At 45.6% G+C, this 21228-nt stretch overlaps 1 protein-coding gene across 14 annotated transcripts in view; it reads right to left on the reverse strand.

Moving 5' to 3' along the window:
• The window catches only part of ubr4 (ubiquitin protein ligase E3 component n-recognin 4), a 161348-nt gene that overhangs the window by 14548 nt on the left and 125572 nt on the right, over positions 1-21228 (reverse strand). For 11 of the 14 annotated variants that reach the window (XM_036988965.1, XM_036988957.1, XM_036988959.1 and 8 more), the window contains 20 exons: positions 19856-20086; positions 18549-18636; positions 17633-17826; positions 16993-17232; positions 16622-16760; positions 14728-14871; positions 14327-14455; positions 13906-14038; positions 13034-13247; positions 12479-12654; positions 12247-12374; positions 11911-12040; positions 10314-10471; positions 7041-7150; positions 6177-6400; positions 3714-3887; positions 2261-2382; positions 1716-1913; positions 1440-1520; positions 1120-1335 (listed from right to left, as the gene is read on the reverse strand). In XM_036988965.1, the coding sequence (XP_036844860.1) occupies positions 1120-1335; positions 1440-1520; positions 1716-1913; positions 2261-2382; positions 3714-3887; positions 6177-6400; positions 7041-7150; positions 10314-10471; positions 11911-12040; positions 12247-12374; positions 12479-12654; positions 13034-13247; positions 13906-14038; positions 14327-14455; positions 14728-14871; positions 16622-16760; positions 16993-17232; positions 17633-17826; positions 18549-18636; positions 19856-20086 (3229 nt within the window). The remainder of the gene's footprint in view (positions 1-1119; positions 1336-1439; positions 1521-1715; positions 1914-2260; positions 2383-3713; positions 3888-6176; positions 6401-7040; positions 7151-10313; positions 10472-11910; positions 12041-12246; positions 12375-12478; positions 12655-13033; positions 13248-13905; positions 14039-14326; positions 14456-14727; positions 14872-16621; positions 16761-16992; positions 17233-17632; positions 17827-18548; positions 18637-19855; positions 20087-21228) is intronic. The other 3 variants (XM_036988970.1, XM_036988968.1, XM_036988962.1) reach the window with 1 other exon arrangement.

Below are 21228 nucleotides of genomic sequence, written 5' to 3' on the forward strand. Positions count from 1 at the left end.
AACTAGTCTCTGACTACAATGTAAATGTTATATAATAGTAGTAATAGTACTAACTAGTCTGACTACAATGTAAATGTTATATAATAGTAATAACTAGTCTGACTACAATGTAAATGTTATATAGTAATAACTAGTCTCTGACTACAATGTAAATGTTATATAATAGTAGTAATAGTACTAACTAGTCTGACTACAATGTAAATGTTATATAATAGTACTAACTAGTCTGACTACAATGTAAATGTTATATAATAGTAATAACTAGTCTGACTACAATGTAAATGTTATATAATAGTAATAACTAGTCTCTGACTACAATGTAAATGTTATATAATAGTAGTAATAGGACTAACTAGTCTGACTACAATGTAAATGTTATATAATAGTAATAATAGTACTAACTAGTCTGACTACAATGTAAATGTTATATAATAGTAAATACTAGTCTGACTACAATGTAAATGTTAAATAATAGTAATAACTAGTCTGACTACAATGTAAATGTTATATAATAGTAAATACTAGTCTGACTACAATGTAAATGTTATATAATAGTAGTAATAGTAATAACTAGTCTGACTACAATGTAAATGTTATATAATAGTAATAATAGTACTAACTAGTCTGACTACAATGTAAATGTTATATAATAGTAGTAATAGTACTAACTAGTCTGACTACAATGTAAATGTTATATAATAGTAGTAATAGTACTAACTAGTCTGACTACAATGTAAATGTTATATAATAGTAATAACTAGTCTCTGACTACAATGTAAATGTTATATAATAGTAGTAATAGTACTAACTAGTCTGACTACAATGTAAATGTTATATAATAGTACTAACTAGTCTGACTACAATGTAAATGTTATATAATAGTAATAACTAGTCTCTGACTACAATGTAAATGTTATATAATAGTAGTAATAGTACTAATTAGTCTGACTACAATGTAAATGTTACATAGTAATAACTAGTCTCTGACTACAATGTAAATGTTATATAATAATGGTAATAACTATAGTCTCTGACTACAATGTAAATGTTGCATTTCCTGAAACAATAATTAACTAGAACCAATATATAATGTAGTATTCTGTTCCATGTCCTACTCACAGTGAGCAGGTGTCTTCCCTGTTTGAAGTCCCTGATGCCAGACAGTCTGCTGAGCATACACTCCAGCCCCCCGCACTGAGCCATCACTCCTGCCATCTTATACACCTCCTCCTCATCCTCCTCTTCATCTGTGGTAGAGTCCAGAGACTCGATGAACTCTTCAGTAGCGTCTCCAAGGAGACCCCTCATACGATATATGATCCTCATGGGCTCTCCCTGACAGACAAAAAACAAAACCCAAGGTTAACACACTTCACAGACAACCTCAATCATTGTTTGAAAAATACAGTTGGAAAATAGAATAGTGAACAGTTTGTCACCTCGTTGGTAGGGCACCACACCTTCTTGTAAACCTCGGCCACAGGCAGGTCCAAACTTATGATCTTATTGTTCACCAGAAGCTATGAGAAACAAATAAGACAGGCGACGGTTAGAAACGAGGCGGAGAACCATCTCCCATCTTCTTGTGTTTCACTCCAGGACAGCAATCCCCCCGAAACAGCACAGCAAACCGTGACTATGTGCAAGAATAAACACCGTCTTGGACAACAACAGGCACAGTGTTGTAGCTACAGGAGAAATCTATGGTTTCCTACCTCCATGCCACTGTCGTCCTCGAGCAGGGCCACCAGGTCACAGTCCTGACAGATCTTGTTCTTGATGTCCCTCATCAGGGGTCCGATACCTGGCTCGTTGCTGCTGTACGGATTACCAGGCATACGGCCCTGCAGGAAGTCCTCCTGCTGAGGATCCTTCTCCAGGGTAACAAAAAACTCTGTCACCTCGTTTTCCTCCTGGAGAGGGGAGGACGAGCAGGAGGAGGGGGAGGAGGAGGAGAGAAGGTAGAGGAGGAGGAGGAAGAGCAGGAGGAGGAAGAGGAGGTAGAGGGGAGGAAGGAGGAGATTCAGTTACGCCATGCAATGTATTCCTAGAAACACAAAGGCTATCAATTCATCTTTCTGTGATTCCTTTGCGTCCTCTTTCCTTGCTTCCTATCTCCTTGCCATCTTCTCCGTATTAGAGAAGGTCCAAGGTCCCCTTCCCCTCGAACCTCTCCCAATGCGTTTTGAGAAGGAGGCAAGGAAAGAGGAATTGAACCATAGACTGGAGTTACAGCCGGAACAGAGAAGAAGCCGTTTACCGGGTAGATGATGCTGCAGAGTCTCTCGAAGATGAACACTGGTGTTCTGTAGTCATCCAGATCATATCTCTTGGCTGTCTCAATACACACAGCCATGAAGGCCTTGGTCTCAGACTCGGTCCCTGGAGAACGGAAAGAAAGCACTGGCTTTATACCTGTGGTCATGTCCTCCTGGGTCTATATATTAACTGGCTTTATACCTGTGGTCATGTCCTCCAGCACCATGTCCTCCTGAGTCTATATTAACTAGCTTTATACCTGTGGTCATGTCCTCCTGGGTCTATATATTAACTAGCTTTATACCTGTGGTCATGTCCTCCTGGGTCTATATATTAACTGGCTTTATACCTGTGGTCATGTCCTCCAGCAGCATGTCCTCCTGGGTCTATATTAACTAGCTTTATACCTGTGGTCATGTCCTCCTGGGTCTATATATTAACTAGCTTTATACCTGTGGTCATGTCCTCCAGCACCATGTCCTCCTGGGTCTATATTAACTAGCTTTATACCTGTGGTCAAGTCCTCCAGCAGCATGTCCTCCTGGGTCTATATATTAACTGGCTTTATACCTGTGGTCATGTCCTCCAGCACCATGTCCTCCTGGGTCTATATTAACTAGCTTTATACCTGTGGTCATGTCCTCCTGGGTCTATATATTAACTGGCTTTATACCTGTGGTCATGTCCTCCAGCACCATGTCCTCCTGGGTCTATATATTAACTAGCTTTATACCTGTGGTCATGTCCTCCAGCAGCATGTCCTCCTGGGTCTATATATTAACTAGCTTTATACATGTGGTCATGTCCTCCTGGGTCTATATATTAACTGGCTTTATACCTGTGGTCATGTCCTCCTGGGTCTATATATTAACTGGCTTTATACTTGTGGTCATGTCCTCCAGCATGTCCTCCTGGGTCTATATTAACTAGCTTTATACCTGTGGTCATGTCCTCCAGCAGCATGTCCTCCTGGGTCTATATATTAACTAACTTTATACCTGTGGTCATGTCCTCCAGCATAACCTCCTGGGTCTATATTAACTAGCTTTATACCTGTGGTCATGTCCTCCAGCATGTCCTCCTGGGTCTATATATTAACTAGCTTTATACCTGTGGTCATGTCCTCCAGCAGCATGTCCTCCTGGGTCTATATATTAACTAGCTTTATACCTGTGGTCATGTCCTCCAGGATGTCCCCCTGGGTCTATATATTAACTAGCTTTATACCTGTGGTCAAGTCCTCCAGCATGTCCTCCTGGGTCTATATTAACTAGATTTATACCTGTGGTCATGTCCTCCAGCATGTCCTCCTGGGTCTATATTAACTAGCTTTATACCTGTGGTCATGTCCTCCAGCATGTCCTCCTGGGTCTATATATTAACTAGCTTTATACCTGTGGTCAAGTCCTCCAGCAGCATGTCCTCCTGGGTCTATATATTAACTAGCTTTATACCTGTGGTCATGTCCTCCAGCATCTCCAGCAGCATGTCCTGGGTCTCGTCGATGAGCTTGGTCCTCTGCACCACTAGTTTCCTGAGACACAGGTAGCCGTTCAGCACCGTGCCCACCAGACGACTCTTAAAGTGACGCTTGATGGACTCCACCTCCACAAAGGACGACAGTAGGCCTAGAAGACACGCACGGGGATAGGTATCATATTAACATATCATCAAATCTTATCGTTTTAAAAAAAAATGTTTTTACATCATTCTAGCAAAACAAAGTATCCGTATTAGATAAATATCTTGGTGAATCGACTAAAGCCAAGGTACACTACATGACCAAAAGTATGTGGACACTTGCTCTTCAAACATCTCATTACAAAATCACAGGCATTGATATGGAGTTGTTCCCCCTCCCTTTGCTGCTATAACAGCCTCCACTCTTCTGGGAAGGCTTTCCACTAGATGTTGGAACATTGCTGCTATAACATCCTCCACTCTTCTGGGAAGGCTTTCCACTAGATGTTGGAACATTGCTGCTATAACATCCTCCACTCTTCTGGGAAGGCTTTCCACTAGATGATGGAACATTGCTGCTATAACAGCCTCCACTCTTCTGGGAAGGCTTTCCACTAGATGTTGGAACATTTCTGCTATAACAGCCTCCACTCTTCTGGGAAGGCTTTCCACTAGATGTTGGAACATTGCTGCTATAACAGCCTCCACTCTTCTGGGAAGGCTTTCCACTAGATGTTGGAACATTGCTGCTATAACAGCCTCCACTCTTCTGGGAAGGCTTTCCACTAGATGTTGGAACATTGCTGCTATAACAGCCTCCACTCTTCTGGGAAGGCTTTCCACTAGATGTTGGAACATTGCTGCTATAACAACCTCCACTCTTCTGGGAAGGCTTTCCACTAGATGTTGGAACATTGCTGCTATAACAGCCTCCACTCTTCTGGGAAGGCTTTCCACTAGATGTTGGAACATTGCTGCTATAACAGCCTCCACTCTTCTGGGAAGGCTTTCCACTAGATGTTGGAACATTGCTGCTATAACAGCCTCCACTCTTCTGGGAAGGCTTTCCACTAGATGTTGGAACATTACTGCTATAACAGCCTCCACTCTTCTGGGAAGGCTTTCCACTAGATGTTGGAACATTGCTGCTATAACAGCCTCCACTCTTCTGGGAAGGCTTTCCACTAGATGTTGGAACATTGCTGCTATAACAGCCTCCACTCTTCTGGGAAGGCTTCCCACTAGATGTTGGAACATTTCTGCAGGGGATTTGCTTCCATTCAGCCACAAGAGCATTAGTGATGTTGGGCGCTTAGCACTGGTTCGCACTTAGCATTCCAATTCATCCCAAAGGTGTTCGATGAGGTTGAGGTCAGGGCTCTGTGCAGGCCAGTCAAGTTCTTCCACATGGATCTCAACAAATCATTTCTATATGGACCTTGCTTTGTGCACAGGGGCATTGTCATGCTGAAATAGGAAAGGCCTTCCCCAAACTGTTGCCACAAAGTTGGAAGCAGAGAATTGTCTAGAATGTCATTGTATGGTATAAAGTTAAGATGACTCTTCACTGGTACTAAGGGGCCCGAACCATGAAAAACAGCCCCAGACCATTATTCCTCCTCCACCAAACTTTAGTTTGCACTATTCATTCAGGCAGGTAGCGTTCTTTGCCAAACCCAGATTCGTCTGTCGCACTGCCAGGCGGTGAAACGTGATTCATCACTCCAGAGAAGGCGTTTCCACTGCTCCAGAGTCCAATGGCGGCGAGCTTTACACCACTCCAGCCGACGCTTGGCATTGAGCATGGTGATCTTAGACTTGTGTGCGGCTGCTCCGCCATGGAAACCCATTTCATGAAGCTCCTGACGAACAGTTCTTGCGCTGAAGTTGCTTCCAGAGGCAGTTTGGAACTCGGAGTGAGTGTTGCAACGAAGGACAGAAGATTTTTTATGCGCTACAGCACTCAGCAGTCCCGTTCTGTGAGCTTGTGTGATCTACCACTTCACGGCTGAGCCGCTGTTGCTCCTAGACATTTCCACTTCACAATAACAGCACTTATTTAACCGGGGCAGCTCTAGCAGGGCAGAAATTTCATATCATATCAAATGTTATTGGTCACATACACATGGTTAGCAGATGTTAATGCGAGTGTAGCGAAATGCTTGTTTGACGAACTGACTTGTTGGAAAGGTGGCATCCTATGACGGTGCCACGTTGAAAGTCACTGAGCTCTTCAGTAAGGCCATTCTACTGCCAATGTGCTCAGTTTTAAAACACCTGTCACCAACGGGTGTGGCTGAAATAGCTGAATCCACTCATTTGAAGGGGTGTCCACATACTGCTGTAATATATAGTGTAAGTGGAAAATCATGCTGATGTTTTATTTGAGTCAACTATCCCTATAAGACCAGTTAATACAAGCGCCTTGGTTGAGGTGAATGAAACACGTCACATACCAGTCAAGCTCTTGAGGGCGTATCCCTGCTGCAGGTCTGTGCTGAGCGTGGCCTCTTCCAAAGCCAACAGGTTGGCTATTTCCTTGGTGATGAGGTTTCCGATGTAGGGCAGGACTCCTCGGGCGGCCAGGTACACCTTCCATTGAGGAGGCTTGATGAGCTTCTGGTACAGACCCAGATACTCAGCTGCACATTCCCCCGCGATGCTCAACTCATCCAGGTAACTGAGGGACAAACACACACTGATGCTCAACTCCTCCAGGTAACTGAGGGACAAACACACACGGATGCTCGACTCATCCAGGTAACTGAGGGACAAACACACACTGATGCTCAACTCCTCCAGGTAACTGAGGGACAAACACACACTGATGCTCAACTCATCCAGGTAACTGAGGGACAAACACACACTGATGCTCAACTCCTCCAGGTAACTGAGGGACAAACACACACTGATGCTCAACTCATCCAGGTAACTGAGGGACAGACACACACTGATGCTCAACTCATCCAGGTAACTGAGGGACAAACACACACTGATGCGCAACTCATCCAGGTAACTGAGGGACAGACAAATACCTGTTAGAAAAGCTGTTTGACATATAAGCCAGGATATTATCCCAATATACAAAGCAAGCACAAAAAAACAAAAAGTATTGATGGCAGTATTTCACTGCAGATTGCACCTGGTCCAGCTACTAACAATAACACCCAGTGTTAACCATCCAACTTAACTGATACTAACTCACTCACATTGATGACCATGATCCTTAGATCATTTCCCCATCGTGTCAATTTGAAAGTTGAAAACATATTTTTTTTTAAAACAGTGCTACCTTTCCCAACCCGAAGACGGCCTCTTACCTGGTAAGCAGGTCCAGCACCTGCTGCTTGCGGCTGGGGATGGAGGTGAGGGCCTCAACGATGGTACAGGCTGCCTGCCGCGCTGCCTGGGTGGCTGGGGTGAACAGCACCTGGGAGCCAGAGGAGATGACAGTTAAACAATTAAAGCATGAAAATGCTATAATTATTATTATTATTATTTTTTTAAGGTGATATGAGTCCATACACCAGCTACATGAACCTCAGTCCCATGTTGTCTCATCGAAAGGTGCAGCGTATCATTTAAATGATTCTGGAGGCCGGGTGACAACACCTTTTTCATTCACTTTCCAATGTAAAAGCGGAGTGGTGTAGTGCTGCCTGGAGAGGTTGGTAAATAGTCTAATCCTAAACGCTTCGCCCGGGCCAAGGAAAATAACCCTAGTGTGAAATTCTATGACAAACAGTGACATAGCCTTTGAACGACATAAAATGGTCGATCCCATATCGGTATTTTACAGCCGAGCTGTATGGTACCAGTTAGCTAATAGTGGGCCTACGATTGAAATAGATAAACGAGGCTGGGAACGGGGTCAGATATTCACAGATTTCAGATTATTTTCATTGTTTTCTCCATGTTTCACTTGTTTGTTGTTGTTGTTGAGAGAAGAAAACAACAACATTGGATGTTCTAAATCCACAACAATGGTTACACCACATCTGGAGACCACAAAAATATAAGAAATTCTTATTTTTGAGTGCAGTTACCCTTTAATTCAACTGCACAGGTACCTAAGCACTGTTGTTGGAGTTTGTCAATCAAAATGGCCACTGGATTGAGGCAAAGAATCATGATATAATTTGATATAACTTACTTTGTAGCTACTTAACATTTAATAGAGGAGGTTTTCGTGAAAAGCCTTTCCATCGACCAGTAGACGGTTATTAGCGTCGCTCTACTTTTTCCTGTTACTTTAAATGTTTGAAACCTAGCCGTTTTACTTCCCGAGGCATGTCTTACCTTGTTTCAAAAGTAGCCTATAGCCACAAAATCCTACCATAGAAAACATGAAGGCCATAATTTTGTTTTTAGAAACACCTCATATGCTCTCTCCTGTTCTACTACTTTTCAAATCAACTTTCCCCCCCCCATTGTCTAGATGCCAGACATGATTTTTTTGTCATATAGCAACCAACGATCGTTGTTCCATCTTTAGATTCTCCCTCGGTCTAAATTTAAAATGAAACTGCTAGCATGTTTCAGAACTGTGTTTTCCCGCAAATCACATTTTGGAAATCACAAAATCACATTTGCGCTTGCTGTGCTTAAAATGTGAATAATTAATCATCAACATTAAAAGGTAAACATTCTGTCCTCCACGACACAACTTTGATACACATCGTGGGGATTAAGTACAGGATATTTTATTTTTGTACATTTATTTAACTAGGCAAGTCAGTTAAGAACAAAGTCGTATTTTCAATGACGGCCTAGGAACAGTGGGTTTAACTGCCTTGTTCAGGGGCAGAACAACAGATTTGTACCTTGTCAGCTCGGGGATTTGAACTTGCAACCTTTCGGTTACTAGCCCAACGCTCTAACCACTAGGCTACCCTGCCGCCTCTACACTCTAACCACTAGGCTACCCTGCCGCCTCTACACTCTAACCACTAGGCTACCCTGCCGCCTCTACACTCTAACCACTAGGCTACCTTGCCGCCTCTACACTCTAACCACTAGGCTACCCTGCCCCCCTACACTCTAACCACTAGGCTACCCTGCCGCCTCTACACTCTAACCACTAGGCTACCCTGCCGCCTCTACACTCTAACCACTAGGCTACCCTGCCGCCTCTACACTCTAACCACTAGGCTACCCTGCCGCCTCTACACTCTAACCACTAGGCTACCCTGCCGCCTCTACACTCTAACCACTAGGCTACCCTGCCGCCTCTACACTCTAACCACTAGGCTACCCTGCCGCCTCTACACTCTAACCACTAGGCTACCCTGCCGCCTCTACACTCTAACCACTAGGCTACCCTGCCGCCTCTACACTCTAACCACTAGGCTACCCTGCCGCCTCTACACTCTAACCACTAGGCTACCCTGCCGCCTCTACACTCTAACCACTAGGCTACCCTGCCGCCTCTACACTCTAACCACTAGGCTACCCTGCCGCCTCTACACTCTAACCACTAGGCTACCCTGCCGCCTCTACACTCTAACCACTAGGCTACCCTGCCGCCTCTACACTCTAACCACTAGGCTACCCTGCCGCCTCTACACTCTAACCACTAGGCTACCCTGCCGCCTCTACACTCTAACCACTAGGCTACCCTGCCGCCTCTACACTCTAACCACTAGGCTACCCTGCCGCCTCTACACTCTAACCACTAGGCTACCCTGCCGCCTCTACACTCTAACCACTAGGCTACCCTGCCGCCTCTACACTCTAACCACTAGGCCACCCTGCCGCCTCTACACTCTAACCACTAGGCCACCCTGCCGCCTCTACACTCTAACCACTAGGCCACCCTGCCCCCCTACACTCTAACCACTAGGCTACCTGCCGTCCCTACACTCTAACCACTAGGCTACCTGCCGCCCCTACACTCTAACCACTAGGCTACCTGCCGCCTCTACACTCTAACCACTAGGCCACCCTGCCGCCTCTACACTCTAACCACTAGGCCACCCTGCCGCCTCTACACTCTAACCACTAGGCTACCCTGCCGCCCCTACACTCTAACCACTAGGCTACCCTGCCGCCCCTACACTCTAACCACTAGGCCACCCTGCCGCCTCTACACTCTAACCACTAGGCCACCCTGCCGCCTCTACACTCTAACCACTAGGCCACCCTGCCGCCTCTACACTCTAACCACTAGGCCACCCTGCCGCCTCCACACTCTAACCACTAGGCCACCCTGCCGCCTCTACACTCTAACCACTAGGCTACCCTGCCGCCTCCACACTCTAACCACTAGGCCACCCTGCCGCCTCTACACTCTAACCACTAGGCCACCCTGCCGCCTCCACACTCTAACCACTAGGCCACCCTGCCGCCTCTACACTCTAACCACTAGGCTACCCTGCCGCCTCTACACTCTAACCACTAGGCTACCCTGCCGCCTCTACACTCTAACCACTAGGCTACCCTGCCGCCCCATATTCGCAATGCCCACATAAAAAGAGAGAGTATACTGTGTATACCTGCTTATACCCTCCCCTGGTGTGTATGTACCACACCAAACAGTACCAGTAAACGCAGTTAAAATAGGTATCGCTGTAAGAGCAGGGGAGTATCCTTACCTGTCTGAGCCAATTGTTGTGTCCCAGTTTGAGGAGCCTAGGGAACAGACCCTCGGAGCGTGACCTCATGAACTGTTTCCACTTCCACACATACTTCTCCATCAGGTAACGTCGCCGCACCTCGGCCTTGTTCTGGGGCTTAGACGCCGTCTCCTGGCCTGGTGGACAAGCGTTACGGCATTGTTGAAAGGGATAGTTCCTTCCGAGTTCAGTAATCAAATGCATTTGCTTCCGCAATAACACTACTGTTCTTTCTGTGTACGTATCACGTGGTACTTTTCACTAGATGCTACCGATTTTAAACCATAGACCTTGTTTGTTGTTGTTGAGGCACCACAGACAGGCACCACATTACTACAAGACAAAAACAGCCCAATCAAGCAGGACGGTCTTTTCTTGCAAATAATATATATCTATATATATATATATTTTTTTAAAGCTTGAAAAGGTAGTGTTACTGGATTAGTGTGGTGTGTGACAACTGCCAATACTTTTAACTTGTATGTGGTACACGTCACATTATTGTGGGAGACCCTCCTGTAAGAGTATGAGTTAAGCTGCTTGAGAAGGTTTAAATGCTAAAAAAAACCCTGCAGACACATAGAAGTACAATAGATCAACATTACTACAGTAGTAGGTCAAAGCTGTGTGATGGAAAACCTTGGTAGAGCATGGGTGGAGTAGACATTGTGGTGCACCTGTGAATTTCCTTTCTTTTTCAGCTTGACAGCGATCCCTACTTCTCAATTAAAACATTTTTTTCCCCCCCTTTGTAATTTCCATCGTTTTTACAAAATGTAATTTGAGCTTCAAATTATGTAAAGAAAAAAAAAAATGGTTTACAGTGTTAGGTTAGCTAACGTTTAACTGGCTATCAGAGCAGAACATTCGCTACCTTATTTGTGCGTATTTGTTTGTGCTTACTGGACTTTGGACGTTAGCTAGCTAGCTAAGCAAAATATCTTGTTCGCATTTTCTTTTGATTACCTCAGCTTGAATACCACCATATATAGCTAGCAAACAGTATCTACAGTAGGCCTAGGTTTATTCACATACACGTCGTATGACTGACAGCTGTGTTGTTGCCAAGCAACCGACCTGGTGTTAGAACACTGAGCCTGAGCTTAAAAAAAAAAAAAAACAACATGTTAGCTTTGTCAGAAATGCTACAATAACGTAGCATATCGTTGGTTCTCAATAGACAGCTTTGAGCATGTGAGAGCGATAAATGAATCAATTTAATCCACACTAGTCCAATGATCACTTCATGGCTGCTGTCGTCTTGTTCTTATCCGATGCCTAGAGATATCGAGCTAGATCGGTGCAAAGCATAAAAAAAATGTTTCTCTAATGCTAACGACCCTGTTAAAAACTGGTATGTGGTTCTCGTAACAGCCCTGACAAGAGGTGGGGAGTGTTGTGTACCTCCAATCAAGTTCATTTGCGACATTTCATCGACATTGGTGTCATAATGGCTTAAATATGATGGTAGGGAGATTTTAATTTAAAAAACATTGAGCTTCAAATCAATCCCTACTACAGTCGGGCAGACCAACCAATAAAATTTAGAGAAAAAAAAAAAATCACATCTACTCACATCTTGCTGGAAGGCACTTTTTCCAGGCTTCATACGATGCTTTGGGGTCCTTCTTGAGCCAGAGCTGGGCCTGAGCATGGATCTCATTGCAGTAGGGCTTCACTGTAGTCAGAGACTCCACAGCAGAATCCTGGAGACACAGAAACAACAACATTTCCTGAAATGGACTAAATCTACAAAATCAAAATCACCTAAAAATCCTAAATGACTCTCATTATAATTTTGTAGTCATTCTACAAAATCACAGAGTGCAATGTAAGTCTCTCGTCAAAACTCGCCCGCCAAGCAGCCGTTGCGAAGCAAGTATGACTGACTAGTGCTATAGTAAGGCGGTACCTTGTTCTTCTTGGAGGTGGGGGCAGGGGGCTTGATGAGTTTCTGTAGGATCCTGAGACACATCAGAGTAATGTTCTCCACCACTACAGGGGTCTTGATGTTGACGGCCATCAGGAACAGACTCAGGGCTATAGAGACGCCGAGAAACATGATTAATTATTAAATGACATTATTAAAAAAAAAAGGGGGGGAAAATAGGGGGATGAGAGAAGAGGAGGTTTAAAAGCCTCACCACATCGCAGTCGTAGCTCCCAGCAGCCCCCTTCCTTGGAGATGGAGTCGGTGAGCAGTAGCATCTCATACTGCAGACTGGAGACCAGGTCAGGATTGGCCCAGTGGCCCTTCAGAGCAGCTGACACCTTGTGAATGATCAGGTCATTCATCTGCTGAGTGGCCTCTGGCTGGTCTCTGTACAGGGAGATGTCGACAGATGAGAAATGGGTTTACTCACTGTATGTGTAATGGAATTGCCTAGGCTTTCAGCTCAGAGGACTAACACAGGTCTTATAGCACACAGACTACCCAGGTTTTAACAGTTGTTTGGGCTTACGTACATTTGTGAGCTACATGCACGTTTGGTTAGCCTAGGTGTTAGAGCGTTGGACTAGTAACTGAAAGGTCCCCAAGCTGACGAGATACAAATCTGTCGTTCTGCCCCTGAACAAGGCAGGTAACCCACTGTTCCTAGGCCGTCATTGAAAATAAGAATTTATTCTTAACTGACTTGCCTAGTTAAATAAAGGTAAAAAAAAAACACTGTCTACGAGAACACAAACCACTACTATACCTGGTGAGCAGGCAAACCAGTTGTCTGACCTCCTCTCTCATGGCAGAGGTGCCTCTCCTCAGGTTGTACTCAAACAGCTCTCTGATGAGCCCCTGGAGCCCCAGGATCTGGCGGAGGGCTGGGTTGGTGGCCAGGGCTCTTAGCAGGGTGATACAGTGACCCGTCACGGCCGAGGCACAGCCATAGCACTTGTTGGAGGAGGTGTGTCCGCAGCCTAGAGAGAGAGAGAGATCTTTGTTATTAGCCTAAAAAAAAGAAACGTGTTCTCAAATACTGGAAGTTACACTTTAGATAAAAGTAGACGGCTGCCAACATGGGAAATTGATTTGCAGCAGTTTGAGAAAGACTGTGTGCAACCCCCCCCTCCCAAAAAAATCGCACCCTTTCCTCGATACAGCCCACTACGTTTAACCAAGACCCGTGCACTATAGGTGACAGGGTGGCATTTGGGATGCAGTCCTGGGATCACAACAAACAACACAACAAGTGACAGTAAAAATAAACAACACCGAATGGCTTCTATATATAGAAATCCCAATGGGAAGGGCCAAGTCAGGTAAAGGAGTCTGTGTATATGTGTGTGTGTATATATATATATATATATATATATGTGTGTGTGTGTGTGTGTGTACGTGTGTGTGTGTGTGTACGTGTGTGTGTGTGTGTGTACGTGTGTATGTGTGCGTGTACGTGTGTGTGTGTACGTGTGTGTGTGTGTGTACGTGTGTATGTGTGCGTGTACGTGTGTATGTGTGTGTGTACGTGTGTATGTGTGCGTGTACGTGTGTATGTGTGCGTGTACGTGTGTATGTGTGCGTGTACGTGTGTATGTGTGCGTGTACGCGCGCGCGTGTGTGTGTAAAGTGCAGTACCTAACACAGAGAGGGCTCTGTACTGGCTGGCTGTGAAGGTGGGCTGATGGGAGCTGGAGCGAGAGGACTTGGTGGCGGCTTCACGCTGCTGCAGGTCGTACTCCAGGAGTTCTTTACGGGACGCCAGGACTTTCTGGAAGGGGGGGGGGGTGATAACTCTTTAAAAAAACTCATACAAAATACTTGAATGTAGAACCTGCTGTTTTGAACAGCTATGACGCTCCATAGAAATGTAATTACTAAAAAAATAAAAGGTATCCTCATTCAAGTCAATGTTCCCGTGATGGTTGTGAACGGACGGCCATATTTGAGTGTGTACCTATAACCAGGACGTAAACTAGGTAAGTAAGGACAGGATTCAGTGTGTGCTCATCACGTCCCCCCCCCCCCGTCCGTCCCCGTCCCCCCCCCGGTCTCTCACCTGTATGATCTTGGAGAGCTCGTCAAAGGAAGTCTTACAGTCTCCACTGTACTCCTGAGCCAGCTGCTGGATGTACCTGTTCACATTGGCCGAGGACGCTCCAAGCCCCGCCCCTGCTCCAGAATCATCCTATAGGGGCGTGACAACAGCATCAAAACATTAGGTACTAGTTCAACACAGTCCAGTAAACAAGACAAATTCTTCATGATGTTGTACTCCATGATAAATACAGAATAAATCCTATGGAATGATGCCATACAACTGCTAGGGTATTTTAAAAGGTTTAAACTTTAAAATGGTTGTGATATTTGGTTAATTTACCCACTCAAGTGAAATGCTAAAAGTACTCAAAAAATGTCAAAATGTGAATCTGTGGAGGTGCGAATCGGATGTTCATGTACCAGAGGGTAGTATCTGACCTGTGGTTTCTCAGGCGCTGCCTCGTTGACCTTTGACAGCAGACTCTCCAGCTGAGGTCTGTGTCCCATTAGCTGGTGGTACACGCGGTCGGCCTTGTCCAGCAGCGTGTTGATGTTGGTCACCGCCTACACGGAGAATACAAACAAACAGCAGGCATTGGTTTGGTTTTCAACCAGTTGATGTGGGACAGATGGTTCTATGTTTCTTGGTAGAGCGGTAACAGGGATGCGACCAGGACAACAAGAGGGATGTGACATGGACAACAAGAACAACAAGAGGGATGTGACTAGGACAACAAGAGGGATGTGACTAGGACAACAAGGACAACAAGAGGGATGTGACCAGGACAACAAGGACAACAAGGGGGATGTGACCAGGACAACAAGGACAACAAGAGGGATGTGACCAGGACAACAAGGACAACAAGGGGGATGCGACCAGGACAACAAGAGGGATGTGACTAGGACAACAAGAACAACAAGAGGGATGTGACCAGGGCAACAAGAACAACAAGAGGGATGTGACCAGGACAACAAGAGGGATGTGACCAGGACAACAAGAGGGATGTGACCAGAACAACAAGAGTGATGTGACCAGAACAACAAGAGGGATGTGACCAGAACAACAAGGACAACAAGAGGGATGTGACCAGGACAACAAGAGGGATGTGACCAGGACAACAAGAGGGATGTGACCAGGACAACAAGAGGGATGTGACCAGGACAACAAGGACAACAAGAGGGATGTGACCAGGACAACAAGAGGGATGTGACCAGGACAACAAGAGGGATGTGACCAGGACAACAAGAGGGATGTGACCAGGACAACAAGGACAACAAGAGGGATGTGACCAGGACAACAAGGACAACAAGAGGGATGTGACCAGGACAACAAGAGGGATGTGACCAGGACAACAAGGACAACAAGAGGGATGTGACCAGGACAACAAGGACAACAAGAGGGATGTGACCAGGACAACAAGAGGGATGTGACCAGGACAACAAGGACAACAAGAGGGATGTGACCAGGACAACAAGAGGGATGTGACCAGGACAACAAGAGGGATGTGACCAGGACAACAAGGACAACAAGAGGGATGTGACCAGGACAACAAGAGGGATGTGACCAGGACAACAAGAGGGATGTGACCAAGACAACAAGAGGGATGTGACCAAGACAACAAGAGGAATGCGACCAGGACAACAAGGACAACAAGAGGGATGTGACCAGGGCAACAAGGACAACAAGAGGGATGTGACCAGGACAACAAGAGGGATGCGACCAGGACAACAAGGACAACAAGAGGGATGTGACCAGGACAACAAGGACAACAAGAGGGATGTGACCAGGACAACAAGAGGGATGCGACCAGGACAACAAGGACAACAAGAGGGATGTGACCAGGACAACAAGGACAACAAGAGGGATGCGACCAGGGCAACAAGAGGGATGCGACCAGGGCAACAAGAGGGATGTGACCAGGGCAACAAGAGGGATGTGACCAGGGCAACAAGAGGGATGTGACCAGGGCAACAAGAGGGATGTGACCAGGGCAACAAGAGGGATGTGACCAGGGCAACAAGAGGGATGTGACCAGGACAACAAGAGGGATGTGACCAGGACAACAAGAGGGATGTGACCAGGACAACAAGAGGGATGTGACCAGGACAACAAGGACAACAAGAGGGATGTGACCAGGGCAACAAGAGGGATGTGACCAGGGCAACAAGAAGGATGTGACCAGGACAGAGAAAATCTGGATTTTTATTTTTATTTTTTTAACTGTGTCAGGGTTGGGTTCGGGTTGGAAAAACCCCCGCCACTCATCACTAAGAATTAGTTTGAGAACGTCACGATAAAACTCAATGTGTTCACCTTCTTCCTGTCCTCCTCGGTCTCTATTGGGTCCACAGCGCAGCAGGGCTTGGTGTACAACATGAAGTCGAAGCGGGCGTATTTACAGAAACCACAGGCGTTACACAGGAACGGATCCTTCTCATCATAATTAATGGACCTGGAGGAGGAAGAGGAAGATGAAGAACCACATTCAAAATCCGCATCAGTAACCAAAAAAAACAACAAACTACACCAAAACTAAGTGTCCCACTTCAAGACGTGAAGTGTGTACCCGATAGGACTAATCAGACATGTCAACGTTTTGGTTATTCGGATCTTTAAGTAAGCCATAACATAACATAAATTAAATATTTCAGGCATCGATGGCCTCAGGTCTACTGGTTAGCCACCTGCACTTATGACACTGGTAGACGTTTTCTCCACAGTTGCCACAGACGCCAGGGTTGGCGGGCACGGAGGCGGAGCATCGCGGGCACTGGAGCGTCTCGCTGGACGCCTGGTAGTTCTCGTAGAAGTCGGAGAACTCGATCATGAGGTTGGACGCCACGATAGGCAGCGGCAGGTCGATTTTGACCTCTGTCTGACCCGGAGTCAGTTGGACCTTCTTGGCCTTGTGCCAACGGGCCGGTCTGGGTAGAGGGAGATAAAAAGGGTACATTTTATATAAGAAGACAAAATATAAAAAAAAGACCCATTTAGGCTGATTCCGTTCATACTGAATTAAGACAGAACTAGGGCTGGAACGGTTCATTGATTAAAGCTCTCTCTGTTTCCAGTGTACAGTTGGCTGTCTGTATTGTTGATTCGTATCGCGTTGAATGGAATAAAATCTGGTGATAAATCGAATCCATTGATTATCAACTATTGCTACCGTACCATATCGTTGTCAAAGCCAGATATATTTAAATACACTTAAAATAAGAAGATCTAGATCTCCCAGATCTATTTGTTCCGCCAACTCCAATGGTCATAGAAAATAACTGGGAGCAGGATCAACAAAAACACACCGCGTTCAGGGTACAAACTCACTTGTTCTTGAGCTCTACGATGGCCTGTACAGTCCTATTGTTGTAGTAGAGGCTGATGGTCCGGACCATCTTGGTCCTCTTCAGGTCTCCTATCTTCACCGTCACCTTACTGATGGTGTGACTGCTGATCAGCTTGACCACCTGCTGGGTAGTAGTGTATCTGGTGTCCACCTTGATGGACGACAGCTTGATGTTCTGAGGAGACAGAGAGAGAGACAGACAGAGAGAGAGACAGAGACAGAGAGAGAGACAGACAGACAGAGAGAGACAGAGACAGAGACAGAGAGACAGAGGAAGAGACAGAGAGAGAGAGAAGAAGAGAGAGAGAGAAGAAGAGAGAGAGAGACAAAGACAGAGACAGAGAGAGACAGAGACAGAGAGAGAGACAGAGACAGAGAGAGACAGAGAGAGAGACAAAGAGAGAGAGACAAAGAGAGAGACAAAGACAGAGACAGAGAGACAGACAAAGACAGAGAGAGAGAAGAAGACAGAGCAACAGAGAGAGAGAGACAGAGAGACAGAGAGAGAGAGAGAGAGAGAGACAGAGAGAGAGAGAGAGAGAGAGAGAGAGAGAGAGAGAGACAGAGAGAGAGACAGAGAGAGAGACAGAGAGAGAGACAGAGAGAGAGACAGAATGAGTATTGGATACATAGAAAATGGGAAAGCCTTCCCTGTCAATGAAAATGAACACAGATTCAATTCAATACGCTTCAGCCAGAAGTGTGTGTTTGATCCCCCCCTCTCATGCATTTAACAGTAATGGATTGGTGCTACCATGGCCCGTAGGGAGTTACACCCCCCCCCAAACATTACTTACACCAGACCATTCTTCCTATATCCATAAAGGGGGAACTGCACAAGTGCACACTTTGTGGGAAGTGTGGAGAATTGGGAAGCAACGTTAAGACACTACTTACAGAGAAGGGCACTTCAGGGTTGTTGCACACCAGACAGGGATCACTCTCCAGGTAGAAACCATCGAACTCCACCAGACCTGACAGAGTACTACAACACAGACAGACAGGGTTAGTATTTAAACCAGACCTGACAGAGTACTGCAACACAGACAGACATGGTTAGTATTTAAATCAGGCCTGACAGAGTACTGCAACACAGACAGACAAGAGACATGGTTAGTATTTAAACCAGACCTGACAGAGTACTACAACACAGACAGACATGGTTAGTATTTAAACCAGACCTGACAGAGTACTGCAACACAGACAGACATGGTTAGTATTTAAATCAGGCCTGACAGAGTACTGCAACACAGACAGACAAGAGACATGGTTAGTATTTAAACCAGACCTGACAGAGTACTACAACACAGACAGACATGGTTAGTATTTAAACCAGACCTGACAGAGTACTGCAACACAGACAGACATGGTTAGTATTTAAATCAGGCCTGACAGAGTACTGCAACACAGACAGACAAGAGACATGGTTAGTATTTAAACCAGACCTGACAGAGTACTACAACACAGACATACATGGTTAGTATTTAAACCAGACCTGACAGAGTACTGCAACACAGACAGACAGACATGGTTAGTATTTAAACCAGACCTGACAGAGTACTGCAACACAGACAGACAGACATGGTTAGTATTTAAATCAGACCTGACAGAGTACTACAACACAGACAGACAGACATGGTTAGTATTTAAACCAGACCTGACAGAGTACTACAACACAGACAGACATGGTTAGTATTTAAACCAGACCTGACAGAGTACTGCAACACAGACAGACAGACATGGTTAGTATTTAAACCAGACCTGACAGAGTACTGCAACACAGACAGACAGACATGGTTAGTATTTAAACCAGACCTGACAGAGTACTGCAACACAGACAGACAGACATGGTTAGTATTTAAACCAGACCTGACAGAGTACTACAACACAGACAGACAGACATGGTTAGTATTTAAACCAGACCTGACAGAGTACTGCAACACAGACAGACAGACATGGTTAGTATTTAAACCAGACCTGACAGAGTACTGCAACACAGACAGACAGACATGGTTAGTATTTAAACCAGACCTGACAGAGTACTAGTTAGTACAGAGGTTAGTCTTGAGATAAAAACCTATTTTGCAAGGGAAACCTGTAGTTATATATAGTGCAGCGGGAATCTCCACGAGTAAGGTGACTGGAGGCGACAGCGACACCAAGGCTAATGATGATGGATAGTTTCGGTCTGTACTCAGCCGTACCTGTAGATGTTCGAGTTGGGGTGGGTGGTCAGAATGTGGTTCTGGGTCCTCAGGATTTCCACAGCTTTCTGGGAATACTCCTTCAACTTCTTCTCGGTCTGCGGGGTCTTCAGGGAAAAGTAGCCGAGCAGGTCTACAAACTGAGCGGCCTTGCGTCCGTAGGCGGGCAGCTCTGGCCAGATGGCCCAGGTCAGATCCAACAGCAGCTCCTGTTGAGACTTACTGGAGTTTCTACAGAGGGAAAGAAATATGTTTTTTTTTTAGCTTTGGAGGTTAAGTATTGACACTTTGTAGATGTTGAAAGATATTGTAGTCGTGCAAAACAGTCTTTTCTGACCAGCCAAGCATGAAAAACATACTTCCAAGAAACTGGCGGAGAACCATTGTGTGTAGGCAGCTGTCTAGGTTCAGGCATGGTCTAGAATGACGAAGAGCCTGCACATTTATAACTGTTACAACAGATACCTTTTACGAGGCTAGTGTGTGTGTGTGTGTGTGCACTAGTGCCGAGTGCTTTTCTAGGTCGGTTTGGTTTCAGTTCGATTATAAAAAGTGGGACACAAACATGAAGTGGAACGACATTTACATTTAACTTTTTTAACAAATCAAAAACTGAAAAATTGGGCGTGCAAAATTATTCAGCCCCCTTAAGTTAATACTTTGTAGCGCCACCTTTTGCTGCGATTACAGCTGTAAGTCGCTTGGGGTATGTCTCTATCAGTTTTGCACATCGAGAGACTGACATTTTTTCCCATTCCTCCTTGCAAAACAGCTCGAGCTCAGTGAGGTTGGATGGAGAGCATTTGTGAACAGCAGTTTTTCTCCCCAATTTTCGTAGTATCCAATTATTGGTAGTTACTATCTTGTCTCATCGCTACAACTCCCGTACGGGCTCGGGAGAGACGAAGGTCGAGAGCCTCCGATACACAACCCAACCAAGCCACACTGCTTCTTAACACAGTGCGCATCCAACCCGGAAGCCAGCCGCACCAATGTGTCACCGTGCACCTGGCGACCTTGGTTAGCGCGCACTGCGTCTGGCCCGCCACAGGAGTCGCTGGTGCGCGATGAGACAAGGATATCCCTGCCGGCCAAACCCTCCCTAACCCCGGACGACGCTAGGCTAATTGTGTGTCGCCCCACGGACCTCCCGGTCGCGGCCTGTTGCGACAGAGCCTGGGCGCGAACCCAGAGTCTCTGGTGGCACAGCTAGCGCTGCGTGCATCTAACCTAACTTAGCAGGCGTAAAAGTCTGTCCATCTCTGCCTGAGATTTAAAAAAGAAAAAAAACTGGTGCAATGGATTATGGTCATTGCAGTTAATTACCAAATTTCTGCACTGAACTAGGTTAAATATTTGCTCAATGAAAACTA

The sequence above is a fragment of the Oncorhynchus mykiss genome, chromosome 9 (assembly GCF_013265735.2).
Source record: "Oncorhynchus mykiss isolate Arlee chromosome 9, USDA_OmykA_1.1, whole genome shotgun sequence".
Classification (NCBI taxonomy): Eukaryota; Metazoa; Chordata; class Actinopteri; order Salmoniformes; family Salmonidae; genus Oncorhynchus; species Oncorhynchus mykiss.